General features: G+C 41.4%; 1 protein-coding gene across 1 annotated transcript; it reads left to right on the top strand.

Moving 5' to 3' along the window:
- The first annotated feature begins 12,040 nt into the window (after positions 1-12,040).
- LOC141009233 (protein phosphatase 1 regulatory subunit 3C-B-like) lies at positions 12,041-14,719 on the top strand. Its single transcript, XM_073481723.1, has 2 exons — positions 12,041-12,265; positions 12,617-14,719. Exons 1-2 carry the CDS (start codon positions 12,252-12,254, stop codon positions 13,647-13,649), a joined length of 1,047 nt encoding a protein of 348 aa, XP_073337824.1. The 5' UTR covers positions 12,041-12,251; the 3' UTR covers positions 13,650-14,719.
- Positions 14,720-18,287: the final 3,568 nt, after the last annotated feature.

Here is an 18,287-nt window from a genome sequence, read left to right as displayed (position 1 = left end):
GTCGAGCAGTTTGTTGTACACTGTCCTGTATATGACAATAAATGCTTCATGATGTACATCAGCTGGGACGACTGCTGTCATTTGCCTCCTTGGCTGCTCATATTCCATTTGCCAAACATTTTGAATGTTATGAAGTATAAAGTGATGCTGGAGTGACACTATTTAACTTTAAACAGACGTAAACATTTTGCACAACAGCCACTTGAGCAGGTTTGAACCACTAGAGGTCACCGCTGCAGCAAAAACACAACATGACTTGTAGGAGTGAACACGAGAACTAACGGACGAACAGTCAGGAGTGTGAAGTAAACATATTCTTGTCGTCCTCATGAATGTTTTTGAATTCAGATCTAATGTCCTGCGGTCACAGACTCACTCCTCATCATCAAAGCTGCAACTAGCAGTAAGAAATAAAAGATGACGCTCGAAGAAAAGTGACATTTTGTTTTATTTTCTTCACAAGACAAAAGATATTTGAAAATATTTTATTAAATATAAGCAGTTAACTCCCAGCAGTGGTCTACTGTCTGTCACAGCTTTGTAAAAGAAGGTGAGTTCAGCTGGTTTGCGTCCACATTTCATCAGCTGTCTTATCTCAGTTGGCTGATGGGTTTGTCCTGTTGAACCGTGACCGTCCACCTGATCGCAGCGTGTTCGCTGGCGTTTCACACAGCTGCTGCCTTTTACATCACAACCTGCCGTCTTCATACAAAGGTTGAGACGTGAAGCAGGTGACTTACCCTGGCCATATTCTCAGTGCCACCTGTGTGACTGATTAACTTTTAAAACAGACGAACCACTCCCATCCCACGACACCGTCTGAGCAGGAGACTGATGTAATGACTGTGTTCAGTCTCACACTGGAAGAAATGAAGAGGAATCGTACAACATAGTTCATTTTTCTTCAATGTTGGTCTGAAAGAGTTTAGATTGTCATCATTGTGTGTTAGGGAGGAAAATATACACCTCATAGTTTGAAGTAGAAAATCATTCTACATTTCTTTGCTTCAAGAAAGACTAAAAAAATTATTACATCACAGTCTTAATATGTAAATTAAACTAAAAAAATAACCCTCAACTACAGCTTTAAAATGTGGACTTTGTAATGTGGTGAAAAAAAGTAAAAAAATTAATGTCTATATGTGTGTAAAATGGTTAATATAGTTCATGTTGCACAGTAAAAACTGTGTGAGTCTTAGATTTAGCTCCAGTGGACAGAAATGTTATGTCTGTCCCAGCGGTGGCTGAACCGAATCAAAAGGTGTATTCTCTGTACGGAGGCCATTTTAGGACATCAATAGCTGAAGGCCTACTCTGTCAAACCTCGACTCAGCTCAGATCAGCTGAATTAATTCAGTTTTGAGTGCAACTGAGCATTTATTGCTGATATTTTGCACTTAACATGCTATTTCAGCATTAAGCGCCCTGAAAGGATCAGTGTTCGGGGTGAAACTCTACAAAATGTGTTCAAGGAATATCACTTTCAGCAAAATACCCCCACCTGCAAACATCCCCATCACATCCCGTCTGACAACACATGAGTCCAGCGTGTCTTGTTGACCTTGTGTTGTCCTTCTGTGTTGGACTGAAGTGACTGTGTCCTGGCTGGCTGGCTGGCTGGCTGGCTGCTCACGCTGCTGTCAGGATATTTACACAAACTGCAGCATCAGCCAACATCAGTCAGATCAGAGTCTGCACACGGACACCTGGCTATTTCAGGACCGGCTTTGCCCACCGAGGACACTGCCAGTTTGTGTGTGTGTGTGTGTGTGTTTGTGTAGGGTTGTCCTCATTTCCCAACAATGCCTCTGTGTGTCAGGATGAGGGTCAAAGCAGGACACACACCTTAGCTTCATCAGAGACAGAGACCTTCACCTTCCTTCACACCAGAGAACCTCAGACGTTCTCTCTAACGTTTAATGTTTTACTGCGAGCGACTAAACTACAGTTCAAGTAGAAACCTCACACCCCGACGTGGAAGTACCAAAACCTGCAGCTCCTCAAATGACCACTTGAGGACTGGTCCAAAAGCAATGTTGAAAACAACATTCTCTTTAATATTCTCTAATCTTCACAGCAGAAATAAATACGTTTCGATCTCTATATGTAATTTACACGCTCATGACAAAAATGATCAGGGGTGTGGTCGCTTTGAGTGACAGCTACTGGCAAGCTGTCGGATGGGCAGGTTGCAGTTAATTGGACTAACAGCCTGGAAAATAAAAAGGTACAGTCACTGGTGTTCAGGATTAACAAGCAACGCTGTTAACTGGCAGACAGCTGTGGGCAGAGTCCGGAGCTTCTGGAGGAACAAACACCCGCAGTCGTGGAGAGTACAGAGTTAATTTATAAAAAGTTGATTTATCTTCACTCTCACCTCTCGACCTGTCTGCAGCAGTGAGCCTGGAGAACAGAGAGAGAACAGAGTCTCTGGTGAGTGCTGACAAAAAGTTTTCTGGCTACATGGAGCAAATAAACCTCGGTAAATGACATGAGACGTGAACACAGCTAGCTCGGTAGCTTCCAGCCATGTGGGTATGTCTCAGCAACCGTGACGGCCGGTGCTACCCAAGGAGCTGGTTCACACTGGCTCTTCAGAAACCCTGATGTAAAGACTGATGTAACAGTGGCTCTGTCCACTCTTTATGCAGACTTCATTCTCTCTGCAGTTTTCTGCTGCGAGTCTTAGAAGCTCTGGCAGAGCTCAGATCTCCTTTTCTATTTCAGTACGAGCCATGTTTCTCGAAGCCTACAGTAACGACCCGAGTCAGCCGCAGCCTCTGGAAGCTGCCGGGCCATGCCAAAAAAAAAAAAAAAATCATGTGACGGCTGCATGGTTGTGATTCTCTCCTCGTGTTGCTTTCACTTTGCAAAAGGGCAGCGTGCAGTTATAATGAAAAGTTGATCCTGACTTTTAAAGACAGCTGCTGTGTGTGAGCAGCAGAGTGAGACTGCTGGGAACTCACGTCGTTTCCCTCTGAACACCTGTGCAGTTGTTTTCAGTTATTCCAGCTGATTAAACCTTTTCAGATCTGAGACTTGAATTAAATTCTTCTGATGCTTCCGTGTTTGTTGGTTGATGGAGGGAGACAGATTACACACTGATGATTCATGTGACTAATTAGGTTTGATGGCTTCACAGATTCTTTGAATAACCTCACAGAAGACCTCGTACAATATGAAAATTGTTGATTATTTTGCATACACCAACAGATTCAACTCCAGGCATCATGAAACATACTGTCCTGCGTCCTGCGGGCCACAAGAACGCAGCGCAGCGTGTTGTGCAGTGTCACGGGGGGGCGTGTCCGGGGTAACGTTAGGTCGGCTTTCAACCCAGATTCCACTCAGAACAATCAGCTCCAACCGTGACGACGAGCAAACATTTATAGAGCTGATAAAACATCAGGGAGAATCATTCCTGAGCACAGACTGCATGTACCATCATGTTGATCAGCAGGTTTGCCTCAGACACACCCACAACCTTCGTCTCACCAACCTCAACACAAACACTCAGACAGTGAGAAGTGTTTGGGCTGACTGCCTGTGTTTACCTGTGTCACCTGCATCACCTGCATCACCTGCGTCACCTGGGCTGCAACCTGCTGATAATAACAACATTAAGTTGATAATGACTTTAATGCCTGAGCGTCCAAAGGTGATGAAGCTCAACAAAGTCCTTTTTTTGTTTTTGCTTGCACCATTTTTGATATTCATTATATAATTACAAAGGATACCATTTCATCTGATTTCTTTTAGTGACATCTTCCTTATTGTAGACATCAGTGGTTTTAAACTGTGTTTTTGGGGTGGAATTAATCCAAATAACAACTAGTTTCCTCTTGATTTATTATTTATATCAGGACAAGGGGCGAGCCGATCGATACTGAATGATACGTGGTCTTATTCTGCATATTTATACTAATACGCATAGCAGATATAAATGGGCCCATTCTGTTATCAGTGAACCCTGGTATGGAATTAAAGTGCTGAATTATAAACACAATCTCAAATCAAACAAAAATGTTTGCACAAGTTGCAAAAGTTTACTCAAGTGTAAATTTTCTACCTCTGACCCGAGGGTGCGTGCCCACAGCGGCGTTTTTTGGAAGCGAGGGATCACGATGCGTCCAAACTTTGCACGTTTATCGAACGCAGGCATCATCCTCCGACAACCACACAGACATTTATTGGCTGGACGTTACTGAATGAACGTCGCTCAGAGGCCGACTGCCTGATGTTTCAAACCAGATCAACGTGGTCGTATTTCCTGTAAACTTTTTATACGATAAATAAGACAATAACCCTAACCCCATACGGTTGCTGAAGCTGTCGTTATATTAACTCAATAACGGTTAGATTTTATAGTTTGTCTTGAGTTTCTGGTGGTGGACGCACCTCGGCGTGCAGAGCTCGGAGGCATCATGTGCCCTTGCATCCACAAACAGCCCTGTGGACACATACCATCACAATGTGCTGTCACTCTGCTGCACTGTCAACAGCCTGCTTCGACCTGTGCAGGAGTCTGTAGCTTATACAGGCGTTCAGTGTTTGTCTACTTTGACTCCTGCTCAGGACAGACCAGTGTTCATATCTCACACAGTGGTGCAATAGTTTGACAGCTGCCCTTCAGCCACAAGGTCCACGAGCAAAAAAACCCCTCTGTGGTCAATGCGTATCGACGAGGACTCTGTCCATTGATCTTCGGTGTCAACATTTTCCCTTCTCTCATTCTCCCTGACTCACAGTTCACAGTGTATCAGTGTCTCATCGTGGTTGTTTTGTTTTGCTGCCAAATTATCGTCTGAATGAAGTTTTTATTACTTTCCAACCAAACTGCTTGGACAGGAGCTCACACAGGTTTGATTACTTAGACCTAATTAGACTCTCCAATAATAATAATAATTAGTTTGGATTGTTTGGAGGCTGAGCTGTGAAAGTGTCCCTCAAAAGGTCTTCCAGTGATATTTCTGTCATGTAAAGCTGACGATCAACACCTCGTCTCACTCTGCGATCCGCTGATGTCGAGGACGTTGCGATCCGACCCGTTCGATGTGCCTGCGTACATCTCTGCACTAAAGTCTGTCTCTATTTCAGGAGTGCTGATATGAGAAGTGTCGACAGCTGCATTGTTATAAGTGCATGAAGTCACCTCTGATCCACTGACCACACACTGAGGAGAATACGTACACAGTATCTTTTATCACATCTGATGCATTGTATCAAAGCTCACTCTCTGTGTCTCTCGGCTGCTTTGAAGCCAGCGTGTCTATTAAACTCATTCTTAAGCAGCGTTAAATACTGGAAAACTAAACATTTGTACATTGGCAGCTCCAAACATCACTTCTCATTTGATCTTTAGGCCCCAGAAGTCACAGAAAAGATCAGTCAGTAAAGTTAACCTTCTCTTAGCGACAGATGGATTAAGGTAAAGAGGTCATTCATTCTCTCTCTGGCTGAAGCATTCACACGCTGCTGGAGATACCGCTGGATTCAAGTTGTATTTATAGCTCTTGATACAAGAGTCTTTCCCGCCAGTGACCAGGCATCACTGCCAACCCTACATCAAGGACCTGGATTAAACCCAGACGCTAAGCATGTAAGAAACTGTGACCTCCATGTGACACAAAAACTCACAGTCTAGCGACCAGCAGCACAAACCCTGTAAAGATATACAGTATTTAATAGTAGCCTTTGCACCGGGACAACATGGTGGATAACTATACAGAGTGAGGAATCACCCTTAAACGTTAGCAGCTATCCTGTTTCGACCCCATTTGTTGAAATAAACTCAACAGACAGTAACATGACGATCAAAGAGGTGAAGGAGTCAAAGTGGAAGTGGCAATAAAGGTGATTTATTTTATTTTCTCCAAACAAACTGAAATTCATGTAACAAAACAACCGGATTAATCTCTCTCGCTGAAAACAGGCAGACAAGGAGCAGCGGAGAACAAAGAGGTTAAACTCTGAAGGTGAGCTCGTTTTACTGGAAGCACCGGGTGTTGATTGGTTCCCTCTGAGGTGGAGCTGGCCAATGAGCAGCAGGGCCAGACTGCACAGCTGGAAGCCAATTAGGTCGCTGACACCTGGAGAGAAAACAGTGGAGGGGAGGAGGAGGAGAGGAAAACAAGAAGCACTTGTTGCCTGGCAGGTAACGCCTGGAAATGTAGACACGGGATGATTCTTCAAAGTGAGAATAAACCTGAAAATTCAACACTTTCACTGGAAAAACACTGTAACCATTAAAAGTTGTGAGTCTGTTTGAAATGTAACACAACAGCCCTGACACCAGAATAAAATGTTGACATTTTTACGTTTCTGCAAAAACCACAGATACGAATCATATCAACATTTTTACAACATGTGTCATCTCACATTCACATTACATGAGCTGACCGTCATTCGAACGCCACTCGTCTTCCCCTCAACATCCAAAAACTTCTTCTTCTTCTTTTCATTAGAGGCGTACAACGAAATTATGTTGGTAAACGCTCAGAGACCAGCAGCGATAGACAACAAGATAAAGCAAGATAAATATAATAACGCAGCGTCGATCTATGTGATGAATGAAAGGCTCTTGGATCAGGCAGGTAAACAGTGACAGTGCAGTATATAAAAAAAAGGTATTGCACGATAAATGTACATAGTTTAAAACAATAAGTTTAATTTTTCTTGATTAAACCTTTAAACTCACATCCTCAACATTCAGTCTTTCCTCTCTGGCTGCTGAAAACACTCATCTCAGTCACTTTCTCTGCAGGACTCTCAGTCACGCTCCGGCTTTAAATCAGAGATCAGATAAATCTCATCTTGTGTTTATTCTCTTCACTCTGTTTCATCACAGCTGCAGATGAGGGAGAAAGTCGTGCATTATTGATCAGGCTTGACTTTTGCAATACTGACCAAAGTGTTTCACAGATACTGGTTGTTGATTTTGATCACTGTGCACACCTGCAGCCACAGAGAGGCACGAGCATTACATTTAGTTACAATATGCATTTAACTCTTTTGGAGAATCCTCGTCTGTCTCCATATTGAATATTTTTCATTGATAATCATGATGAATTATGAATAAATCATAATGGAGCGTTCGGCACGTGTCCATTGGACCGCTGACTACTACATGGTAACCGCCGTGAGTGTAATGACCTGAATAAATGAAATGATATGACAGATGAGAGGAATCGTGGCTATTTTTGTTCTGGCCAGCGTGCACGTATGCCCGATATTACACTCTCTCAGGTGTCGGTGAGAAAATATAGAGTCACGTAAAACCTCTAAGCTGTCAACATCTTAAGAGAAATCCGAGTCATGTGACAGCGGTCACCCACTCATATCGTCCGATAGCCTCTCCTGATCTCTTTTGTCTGCGGGCCATCGAGGGGTTATTATGTGAATGGGTGAGTGTCCCAACTGGCAACCAACAAGGAGCACAAGAGCCAACAGTGTGATAAGGTCTGTGTGTGTGTGTGGGTGTGTGTGTGTGTTACTAAACGTGTCACAACCTCTGATCATGTCAGGTTTCTGTTGTAATGCTGTCATTTCCGAACAGACTGAAAAGGAGAAGACGTACTGTCATGCTTGATGTTTGCACAGGAACGGTCTTTTTTCTGTGGTGGATTCCCAAAGTTAGATTCTTCCCACAAAGGTCAAACAAAGTGGAGCTTTGCCGTAAAGTACCCAAAGGTCAAAGTACCTGACTTAAAGTAAAGATGTTGTGTTAAAACATTACTTTGGTAAGCCGTATTAATAGTACTTGAGTAAAAGTGTCTGATATTAAACGTCCTTAATGTTAATTATACATAAAAGATTAATTATATATAGACAAATATTAAAAGGATGCCATCGTGAGCGGGTCGCAAATGAGTAGAAATATAAAGTAGAGTATCATCACCATCAAGTTAAGTACAAGTACATAAAAACATAAAAATATGCAGTACTTGTGAAAAGTGAAAACCTTTCTCATGATGAAAATAGTTTTTGTTCAACAGAGTGAACTTTTCATGTCGCAATGATGTAACGGAGGTGAACAAATGCTCCTGCTGATAATCTTTTACCTTTTTACGGTTTATCTCGCCTGTTTCATGTTTGTTGGCTCTGAATTTTAGATTTAGCAATATGTACACAAGCAGCACAGATGTGCCGGTGAAGGTCACTGATTTATAAATAAATGGCAAGAGAGAGAAAGAGATGACATGAAATGTGAAAAGCTCCAACAGAGAGACACAAAACTGCAATAAATGTTCTTATCTTAATCTAAATCTTATGTTTAGTGGCTTTTATACAACATATTAAATGTTAATTTTAGGATTGTTGTCATTATGAATATTAATGATTAATGTTTTGCCTCACATGACCTGGCAGCTGGCTGCTTATCAGCCTTTTGCCCGGTGCATGCAGGGACTCTGGTCCCCCTGTGACCTCTGATAAAAAACTCAGTTTAGAATAAATTAATCAGCTAATTAATTAAGAACATTTTCAAGGCAAAATCCCCAAAACAGTCTCTCAAAAATCCGGATTATAAACTGAAATCTTTACTGTTTACTGACATCCATCTGGTCTCTGGACAGACTCAACCCTTCATCACTAATTCACCTCTAAACAAATGAAATCATTAAGTGATAATGGAAACAATCACCGTCGCAGCCCAGCGTATTGACAGACGCTCAATCAGCACTCCTGTTTGTTAGTTTTAGATGATTAGAGTTTGTTTAACCTTCGTTTTCTGGGTTGATATCCTCAGCTTCTCACTTTAGCACGATCACATGAACACTGCATGATAGTACAAAGACTGAACTGCCAATATTGGAAATCTCTTTCATTGAATCGTTACTGAAATGAACTGACGAGCTTTGCAGCGAACACAACATGTTGTTGCAAATTTCAGCCAGAAGCAGACGGACAACAAACTTCTTTGCTGGAGGTAAAAATAAAAGTTGGAAGAATCAAATTGTATATGAAACCATCTTATTTAATCAATTATTTGATTTAATTATGTAATTTTTTAACCATATGACTTATGTTTCTAATGTAAACTCTGAAGTAAGGTTTCTTTATAAACCATAATATTTAATTAAAGGAACAGTCGACTCTAAAATAAAAAAAACTTGCAGTTTGATTAGGTTTAGGCAACAAGTCTACTTGGTTAGGTTAAGAAAAACATATCTTGGTTTAAAATAACTACTTTACTTATACAACTTTAGTTAAAACCGCACCGACGTCACATACTTTACTACCTCGGTGAGATAAAATACCTCAACGCTGACGTCGCTTTTACATTGGACGCGAACAGCGGCCTCCTGGACTTGTTTGTCTGATTTGTGGCTCTCGACTTCACCTGACTTCCTCCTTTGCTGCCGTCATAATTACCACAGATACTTGACTTAAAAAGAAACATAAACATGACTTACATAATAAGTTGCTCTCATATTTGACCTATAGAGTATAAAAAAAACTTACAATACAGTATGTCCGGCATAATCCAAGTCTCCAGGAGCACTGAGATGTCACATTGATTTAAAAAGATATTGTTTACATCCGTTTGAAAGCCAAAATCTTACACTGGACGAGCTGTATGTTTTGTGGACTACGAAGAGTAATCGACTGACTTTTCATTATTTTTGGGTGACCTGTTCCTTTAATTTTTCTTTGTTTATGAATGTGCTATGAGAGTTTTTAAAATGTGTTATGGTTTGCTGTTTAAAGCATTCATCTTCCCTGCTGGGTTAACTGGTTTGTAAATGCTGCTACAAACATTCTGATCCAATCCCGAGTCCGTGTTGCGATTGATCGACGCGACCAGACGATGCTGATAAACACTGCGTGTTGTCTTTACGAGCATGTGAAAGCGGCATGTTCGGTTCTCTGAGTCTAAAGTCTCCCTGCAGATGATTCAGAGGTACACAGAGGCATCGCTGAGGGGGAAAACCCTTCAGTGATCGGAGCCACAAGAGGACTCATGACCTGAAGGCTCCCAGAGGTCAGAGAGAAGATCGTGTCGAGCTCTTATATACAGAAAAACTTCACTCCAAGAGCCTGAAATCAATTAGAGTTCAGATTTTCAAAAGAAAGACTCACTGTCACCATTTTGTTGCTGGAAGCAGCAGGCAGACCACATTTTTTGATGATTTCTTAACGAGGCTGAGTGCCTCGTTAAGAAATCATCAAAAAATGTGGTCACAACCATAAAAAGTCATATCTGCTTGTCTGGAACAAGTTTTTGTCTTTTATTAAAAGGAGACGAGTCGAAGGAGCCTGATGTTATATTTTGGAGAAATGTATGTACCTTCGGATGTCTCTCTTTTATTTATTTCTTTGTACTTTTCTTTAGTTGACAAGTTGGATCCCTGGAGAGGGTCAGTGGACGACTTAATCGTTTTTAGGGACACAAATTAAAAGGAGTAAGAGAGACTTAACTACACTTAATCTGCCTCTGTCCTCCAAATAAAGTCGACTCAGTCCCATTTGAGATCCTTTTTCTGGATAATGTTTAACCGACGGCTGAAAATCAATGAAGCTTTAAAAATAGCATCTCTGTCAACATGTGGAAGTCAAAAACGGCAACAACTGAGGCCGAGAGGGGGGATTCTTACGTTTAAACCAAAGCTTTTAATGTTCGAGCTTCAATTTGTTTCACGAGACGTCTTTTAAAACTTCTAATCAAAGTATCAAAGTCTTGTGTTTTCTCATATCGAATGTATTTTTGATCTGATCTGTGTTGACGTCCCTGTAACACGAAGATAAGGGAGGAGAAGTCTGTGTCCAAAGTGACAACTCAATTATTTTATTTATACTAAGAGGTGTTGAAGTGCCACCAGACAAATCACATCAGATCAATTCATGAAGCATCGTGATGTAACACTAATAAACCACATTGGCATTGAGAAACTGTGATTTCTGGAATTTCTGTTGAATAAATATAATTCATTCCCTCAAAGACAAATCTGTGAATTTATCCTGGTTATGAAATGAGATTAATTTAATACTGACGCCTCGATATGACCGATATAATCAACCAAGACAATCGGCACCATCGTCATTTTACATTTATTCAAACAACGGTATTAAAAATACCTTATGTCCTTCCTTCACTTGCTCCCAAAACAAAATGCCGAGCTTGTCAGATCAAGATATCTACGACAGGATACATTAATGACGTGGTGTTTATACCTTTTTTCATCCACAGGCGGCGCCAGAATCAGCACAGAATGAAAGTTCATTGTAGCCACTTTAAGTAAATATTTAAATTTGGGTGATTAAAATGGTTTGTGTGAGCTTGTTTTATTACTTCTTGTTGGAGCTGGCAGAATGACTCTACAATAAAATGTTATCAAATCATATAAAATGGTTAAAGAAAACAAAATATATGGATCTGTGCAAAGGAACAACCTTTTTCAAAGTAGATTTTTAAAATCAAAGTTTGTTTGCATGCATCTGATTTAGATAAATTTAAAGAATTCCTTTGCACACTTTATAATAACTGTTGTTATAAAGTTTAATAAACTTTCAGTAATAGTGAATTGTTTTATTAATCATGTATTAATGTATCATAAAGCATTTCATTGTTTGTTAACAGTCAAAAAACTATTAACTAAAGTTTAATTAATATTAATGTATCAGTTATTAATGATGGTTATTAGAAAGTGTTTCAGTTCATGAGTCTGGTTTGCTTCAGGAACTTGTTTTACTTAATCTTACAGTGGATCACACTTTTCCTTTCCACAGAGTCACTGTGATAAATATAGCGTTGCCTGGTATGTGACGGGGGTCCCGGTCATGTCACAGACCAGCCGGAGGATTTATGCAACACTCTGCAGTGAGTAATGTGGAGATTATCTGCAGCGCCAGTAGGGGTCCATCATGTTTCTCAAATAGCAGCTGAAGCAACAGGCCGAGGCATCCCAGCCATGAGGCGACACTCCCCTATCAGCTGGCTGTCGGCCAGTTCAAATTCTCGCTGATTGGCCGGCGAGGAATTCCACAGACTTTTCATTGGCTGCGTGAGGAAACCATATGACAGCGTATGCAAATGGTCTCTATGTGGCAGTTGAAATCCCTGAGTGCTGAGCAACCCCAGCACTGAGAGTCAGGAAGAGAGCAAGAGAGAGGAGGAAGAGAAGGGGGGAGTGACGGCAGCATGCACTGTTAGAGAAAGCTGTTCCAACACAGTTTCTAAAAGTCAGAGGGACTGAACACTTTTACAGAGCTCGTTTCTTTTCCCCCTCGGAGCTGTTTGTTTTCTCTACCCCATGAGTGCTGCAAGGTAAGAATCACACAGAGAGTTTGGTTTAGTTCCTGCAAAAGTGACGCATGTCGTGCAGAAACGTAAAGACTATTACATGATATATCACTTGTATCACTTGTTTTACTGTAAATGATTTAGATTCAAAGAAGTGTTTAATTTATTTTTGCACAGTCGAGCTGTTTTAAAACAGAAGGCGTAGTTTGTCAGATCTTGCTGTGTCATTAGTGTTTTTTATAAACTGCGTACATTCGCCACAGTTCTAATATCCTCCTGTCTCTTTTTCTTTCCACCTCCCTCGAATTTTCTCTCACTTTCCTGCCTCCTCCTCCTCTCTCACCCCACCTCCCTTCTTCTCTTCCCCTCCCTCAGTGTGCTCAGGTCCTTCAGCCCATCAGCAATGCCTGGCCCAGTGATGCCGATGGACGTCGCGATGAGATTCTACATCAGCCACTCTCCACCTCCTCTCCGAGGCTTCCTCAGCTCCTACGAGGAGCTGCAGAGGGCCAAGAACCGGGTCAACCAATCCACCGCCCGCAGCCACAGCCAGCAGCTCTACAAACCCCTGCGGCCCTGCCTCAGCAACCAGCAGAAAGCGGCGGATGACGACGGCTGCATGGGCTGGAACAGCAACAAAGTCAGCAAGAAGAAGGTGGTGTTCGCAGACACGAAGGGCATGTCGCTCACCGCCATCCACGTCTTCTCCAAGTTCGACGATGAGCCGTATCGGAACAAGCACCGCGGGGGGATCATGGAGGAGCTGCAGTTTGACATGACGGACCTGGAAACAGCCACGATGGACCTAAAGATCAGCTCGACGCGCAGCCTGGTGCTGGACTTTAAACAGCCCTCAGCTGACTACCTGGATTTCCGGAACCGCCTGATTCAGAATTCAGTCTGCTTGGAGAACTGCTCACTTCAGGAGCGCTCGCTGACCGGCACCATCAAGGTCCGAAACATTGGGTTTGAGAAGTCGGTGACGCTGCGCGCGACTTTTGACTCGTGGGCGAGCTTCACCGACGTCGAGTGCACCTTCATGAACAACGTCTACAGCTGCCAGGACAATGACACCTTTGCGTTCGTCCTGGAGCTGCCCACGAACATCCCGCCTCAGAATCGGGTTGAGTTCTGCATCTGCTTCAAAACCCAGGACCAGACCTTCTGGGACAATAATGACGGCAAGAACTATGCTCTCAAACACGTCGGCTGGAACGGAGAGGACCTGAATGGTCTGATACCCCCAAATTCTGCTGAGCAGAAGAAGCTCTCAGAACACAAAAACGGGAGTGTGAATAAGCTGCTGGAGGTGGAGTTCGATCAGTTCGGCAGCCCACGCATGTCCAACGGACTCTTTCCCGGCTGGCAGAGCTGGGGTCAGATTGATAACGCTGTGCCTTATTGGTGAAAACATCAGGATGTTGAAATGGTACTGAAATAAGATAAGAGACACTGACAGGGCATTCAGTACGAATCCAGCTGTGGGTCTGATCCGAGGCAGGCTCTCAGCCAGAAACTAAACTGAAGCAAACAACCTCAGCTTTTTTTTTTAGCAGAGGAAGTGCACAAACCACACAGAAAAGTAACTAATGTGTTCAACTGACCTGCTTTTTGCCTGAGAGACTAGATGGTCTATGGCTGGAGGACGAGGGAGAAATGGGGGGGGGAATCCATCATGTTTGATATATTCCTCTTCTGTAAAAATATAAATGTGCCTTCTCAGAGTGCCTGTCCACTAAATACAGACTGTTTGTGAAATATGCACTGATTGAGATGTTCCCTCTCAATGTGACGTCTGTAAAGTGAAGACGTGGAAGTGGAGCTGATTAAAGTCCTTCATATTGAAGGGGAAAGGACGGGGGAGTGCATGGCAACAAAATGCTTCATGAGAAAACCCAGCTGATTCCTTTTCTAAATGATAAAATGCACACTAACTTTTTGCACCTTCAAAAAGGAGGAAATAATTTAACATGATTCAAAAAATGGCCTTCATTTTTTCTAAAGTTGAGTCATGCAGCCCTTTCTTTCCCTCCATGTAAATTGCACATGTTTTATCTGATGAAAAAAAATGTTTGGCTGATGTAATTTTTGATGTAAGTTTGCTGAGGAACCGAGCTGCTATCAACAGGTGTGTCACAAGAAAGGACTCTGCATGTGATTGGTTGTGTCGAACTGGGAAGACATTTTGAGAAATTCTGTGGTTCGGGTATGTCGAGAGGTGGAATGATGCAATGATCGAATGTTTTTACTCGCTTGCTCTCACAAGTGCAATGATGTGATGAGTGTACAGTATGTGTGGCTGGAATTGCGATTTATTTTTTATCTATTCTGAAACTTTGTTCTTTCTCACGGTAAAGAAGAAGTGTGTGTACCCCAGCATTTTGTTTCACTTGAAGGTGTGTGTTGCTGACATGTGCCCATGTCAGTCATATGTTTCCTTTTCAGAAATAAATTTCTATATATTTGTGCTAAAATATACACATGACTCCTGAGCCTTTTCTTCTACATTTTTATAAGATACTTTACAAAACACACAAAAAAAACATACATGAAAACAATCATCATTCAGAGATTAAAAGAGCCAATGTGTAAGAAAGTCAAAACACTGACCCTGTGGTGTCGTCAGTAATAGATGAGTTGGGAATTATTTACAAATTGGGCCTTTAAAAAGCAGCTCTAGTAGTTCATGTATGTTATGGATAGTGAATGCATTCTGGATTGATTTGAACTAACAAGAATACCAAAAAAGTACCACTGTGGTAACACAAACACTAAAATATTCAGTGATATTTAATATACACATGAAATAAAAGATAATAAAAGTAAGAGTCAACACCACAGAAGTTGTTTAATGTATCTTGTCTTTATTGTTTTCAGCTCTAGCAATATCAAATTAACATTTTATATTGAATTATTAATCCAAACACGCACTCTGCACAAAAATAAGAACCGCCTACCTGCAATTTGATTGGCAGGTCAACTTATAAACATAACAAATCTAAAGGTATTCATTGTTTTTGATGAAGGTGAGATTACATAAGTAATGTTTGCAAACACAAGAGTAAAACAGACTAATGTTTACAAACACTTCACTTAATCATATATGTATGTGAACATGTAATGAGGGGGCGGGGCCTCAGCAAAAAGGGGAAACCGGGCCTTTATTGGAGACGGGGCTTTGTTTACGAATGTGCTTTAACGTCTATATTACTGTGAATATAATGTGATCATTCACTGCGCTGCTCATACATTTAATACAAAAACAAACACGTCCTCCGCCTGTTACACAAGCCTTACAGGAGGAAGTGCAATGCGTCAGAGCCTTTATTGTGAAACGTCGGCAGGAAATAACGTCAGACTTAGCTTAATATTTACAATCAGTGGTCGACTTTTTTGTGCAATGTATTTTGATTATTTTTGAGAACAGGAGTAATAACAAGACACTGTAGACACGAGGAAACAGCACATTCAGAAAGTATCAGCAAGTTTTAAGGTCTGTGTTGAATTGGTACTGTGGATATGTACATTATGCTGAACTTTAGCATGACAGCCATTGCAATACTAGTCTCCTAATCACATTTATTTGCCCATACAGACTACAACTAAAGCTAATATCAAGACCTTTCCTTTTAATTCTCAGAAAACCAGACAGGTAGAAACAATATTTTTTAAACTAAATAACAGATTTTAGAAATAGCCTGCTTTTAATCAGATTTGAAGATTTTTCCTTTGACTGGAAATACATCTGTCTACCCCAGTGGACGTTATGTACCAAAGGGTATATTCTGCCTATTTGACCTATAGATAACATGGACCAATGTTGAGACAGAATCTGAAGACTATTTAATGTTTAATCTGAACCTTTACCCAAAAACATGTACAAGTAAAATGTCATTAAAATCTGGATAAATGTATAGTTGATTAGTTTTCTGAGGTACTTGGGGCATCTCCTCTTCCATCCACCATTTCAAATTTACGATGCCACATCTCAAAATGCCAACGAGATATGAGGATAATAATTAACTGGAACTGTGGACAAAGCCTCGGGGATCCGATTGGGACACGTTACTTTCAACTTAAATAGTTAAAAATGGCTTCCAAGTATCTGTCCACTGGAGTGGACACGCCAGGAGCCAACAGGACACTTCAGTCAGTTTATGTTGACCTACTTGATGCCGCCCACGGATACAAGAGCTGCAAATACAACCGCTAACATTTCAAGTCTTGCACTTCTGTGTTCACATCCCTCCTGCACACACAAGTCTACCGAATGCATCGAGAATTATCTGGCACATTTCCCCTCAATTTGCACGACCTTGAAATAAATAATTAACCCTCAAACTCCACAGACTGCAGCCCCTGCAGATAAAAACACACTTTAACAGTCAACTCTGCAAAGTTGTAAGAAACCCCCTCCATTTATCTGGAATGAGGACGAAAGCAGAGAAAGCCTGAATCGCCCGCAGCCGCTTTTCTTTGCTTCGCTCCGACTCATGTCAATTGTCTTCGCTGCCGTCCATGCTGGATTCATATTCAGCAGGAAGAATGCTCACTCCCTTTCTCTGGCATGCACAAAGGAAGGACCTCAGGCTGGACCAGAATGACCTTCTAAAGCCCGAAATTCTTGCTTCATCATAGTTTTAACTCTTAAAGTACAAGCTTAACTTTGGGTTTTATCTGAGAGTCTTTACTCAAAGCACTTAAGAGTACCGTGACATAACATCCAAGGGTCAGAGCAGATTTCATAAATGTAACACCGAACTGTTCTGCACAGTTGTAATGTGTGTTCAGATATATCTGGAGGGATGCCAATGTTTTGAGCCTTTTTTATTGATGTCTTAAAATGTCAATGGCTGATCATTGTAACAAAAGAAACAAGTACAACAAAAATAGGTCAAAAATGTACATTACTTTTTGTTACAATTCTCTGGTCGGGTTAGGTTGAGGCACAAAAACACACTTGGTTAGGGTTAGGAAAAGATCATGTTTTGGGTTAAAACGCCCGGTTTTGTTGCCATTAACACGGCTAGAAATTGTCCTGACATCTCATCAATAGTTGTCCGTTTCGTTGCCACAAAGATTGCTGGAAAATGTCCCGCTGTCTTTTTAAAATTATCCGGTAGTTTCATGCTTTTCATTTCAAAAGGTTGAAACACTGAGTCTGATATCTCATCAGAAACATGAGGTTCTGGTTTTGTTTCCATAAACACACCTTAAAATGTCCCAATGTCTCGTTGAAATTATTTAGTTTTGTTGCTACTAACGCGACATGAAACTTCCCTGATATCTCATCAAAATTAAACCGTGTTGTTGCTGCACACAAGGCTGGAAAATGTCCTGATATCTCTTCAAACATATCCTTTGGTTTCATACTGACAAAGATTGAAATGCAGTCAGACATCTCATCAAAAACATTCAGTGGTTTCACACTTACAAATGTTGAGCATAGTCTTGAACACTGGTCTCTGGCCCTCACCAGCCCCTCAGCCTACCGACATGATTTCAGCTCGTTTTCAGGTAATGTCAACATGATATGAAACATATATTTTACACATACATTTGAAAGTAAAAGTGGTTTGCAGACACATAAACTGCCATCATTTTAATCTGTCGACTGATTAGTAAAATGTTTCCAAACATCGACCGACTGGCTGAACTTGGACACTTTCTGTAAAACATACTGTACATGCGCTTGCTTTTCATTTTGTAACAGCATGTCGGATAATCCTCACAGATTCCAGTTTGATCCTCAGAGGTGAATCTGACCTGCAGGACTTGTTAAAGATCGTGCTCCTCGTGCGCTCACTGTGGGGTTTATTGTAGAAAATGGAAAATGTGATCCCATATCAGCTTTTCAAAGTCACCTTCATCCCGAACATCAACCTGCCCTCAGGCATCCAGCTCATCTCCACCTGCTGGCTCCTGGATCCACATTCCTGTAATACCTGTAATTTCCTGATGGATCACCGTAAACAGTCTCTCTCTCTCTCTCTCTCTCTCTCTCTCTCTCTCTCTCTCTCTCTCTCTCTCTCTACATCTCCCTGTT

Source organism: Pagrus major, chromosome 15, assembly GCF_040436345.1.
Source record: "Pagrus major chromosome 15, Pma_NU_1.0".
Classification (NCBI taxonomy): domain Eukaryota; kingdom Metazoa; phylum Chordata; class Actinopteri; order Spariformes; family Sparidae; genus Pagrus; species Pagrus major.
Note: the sequence above shows the minus strand (reverse complement) of the source record. Positions and strands in the feature narration are given on the sequence as shown.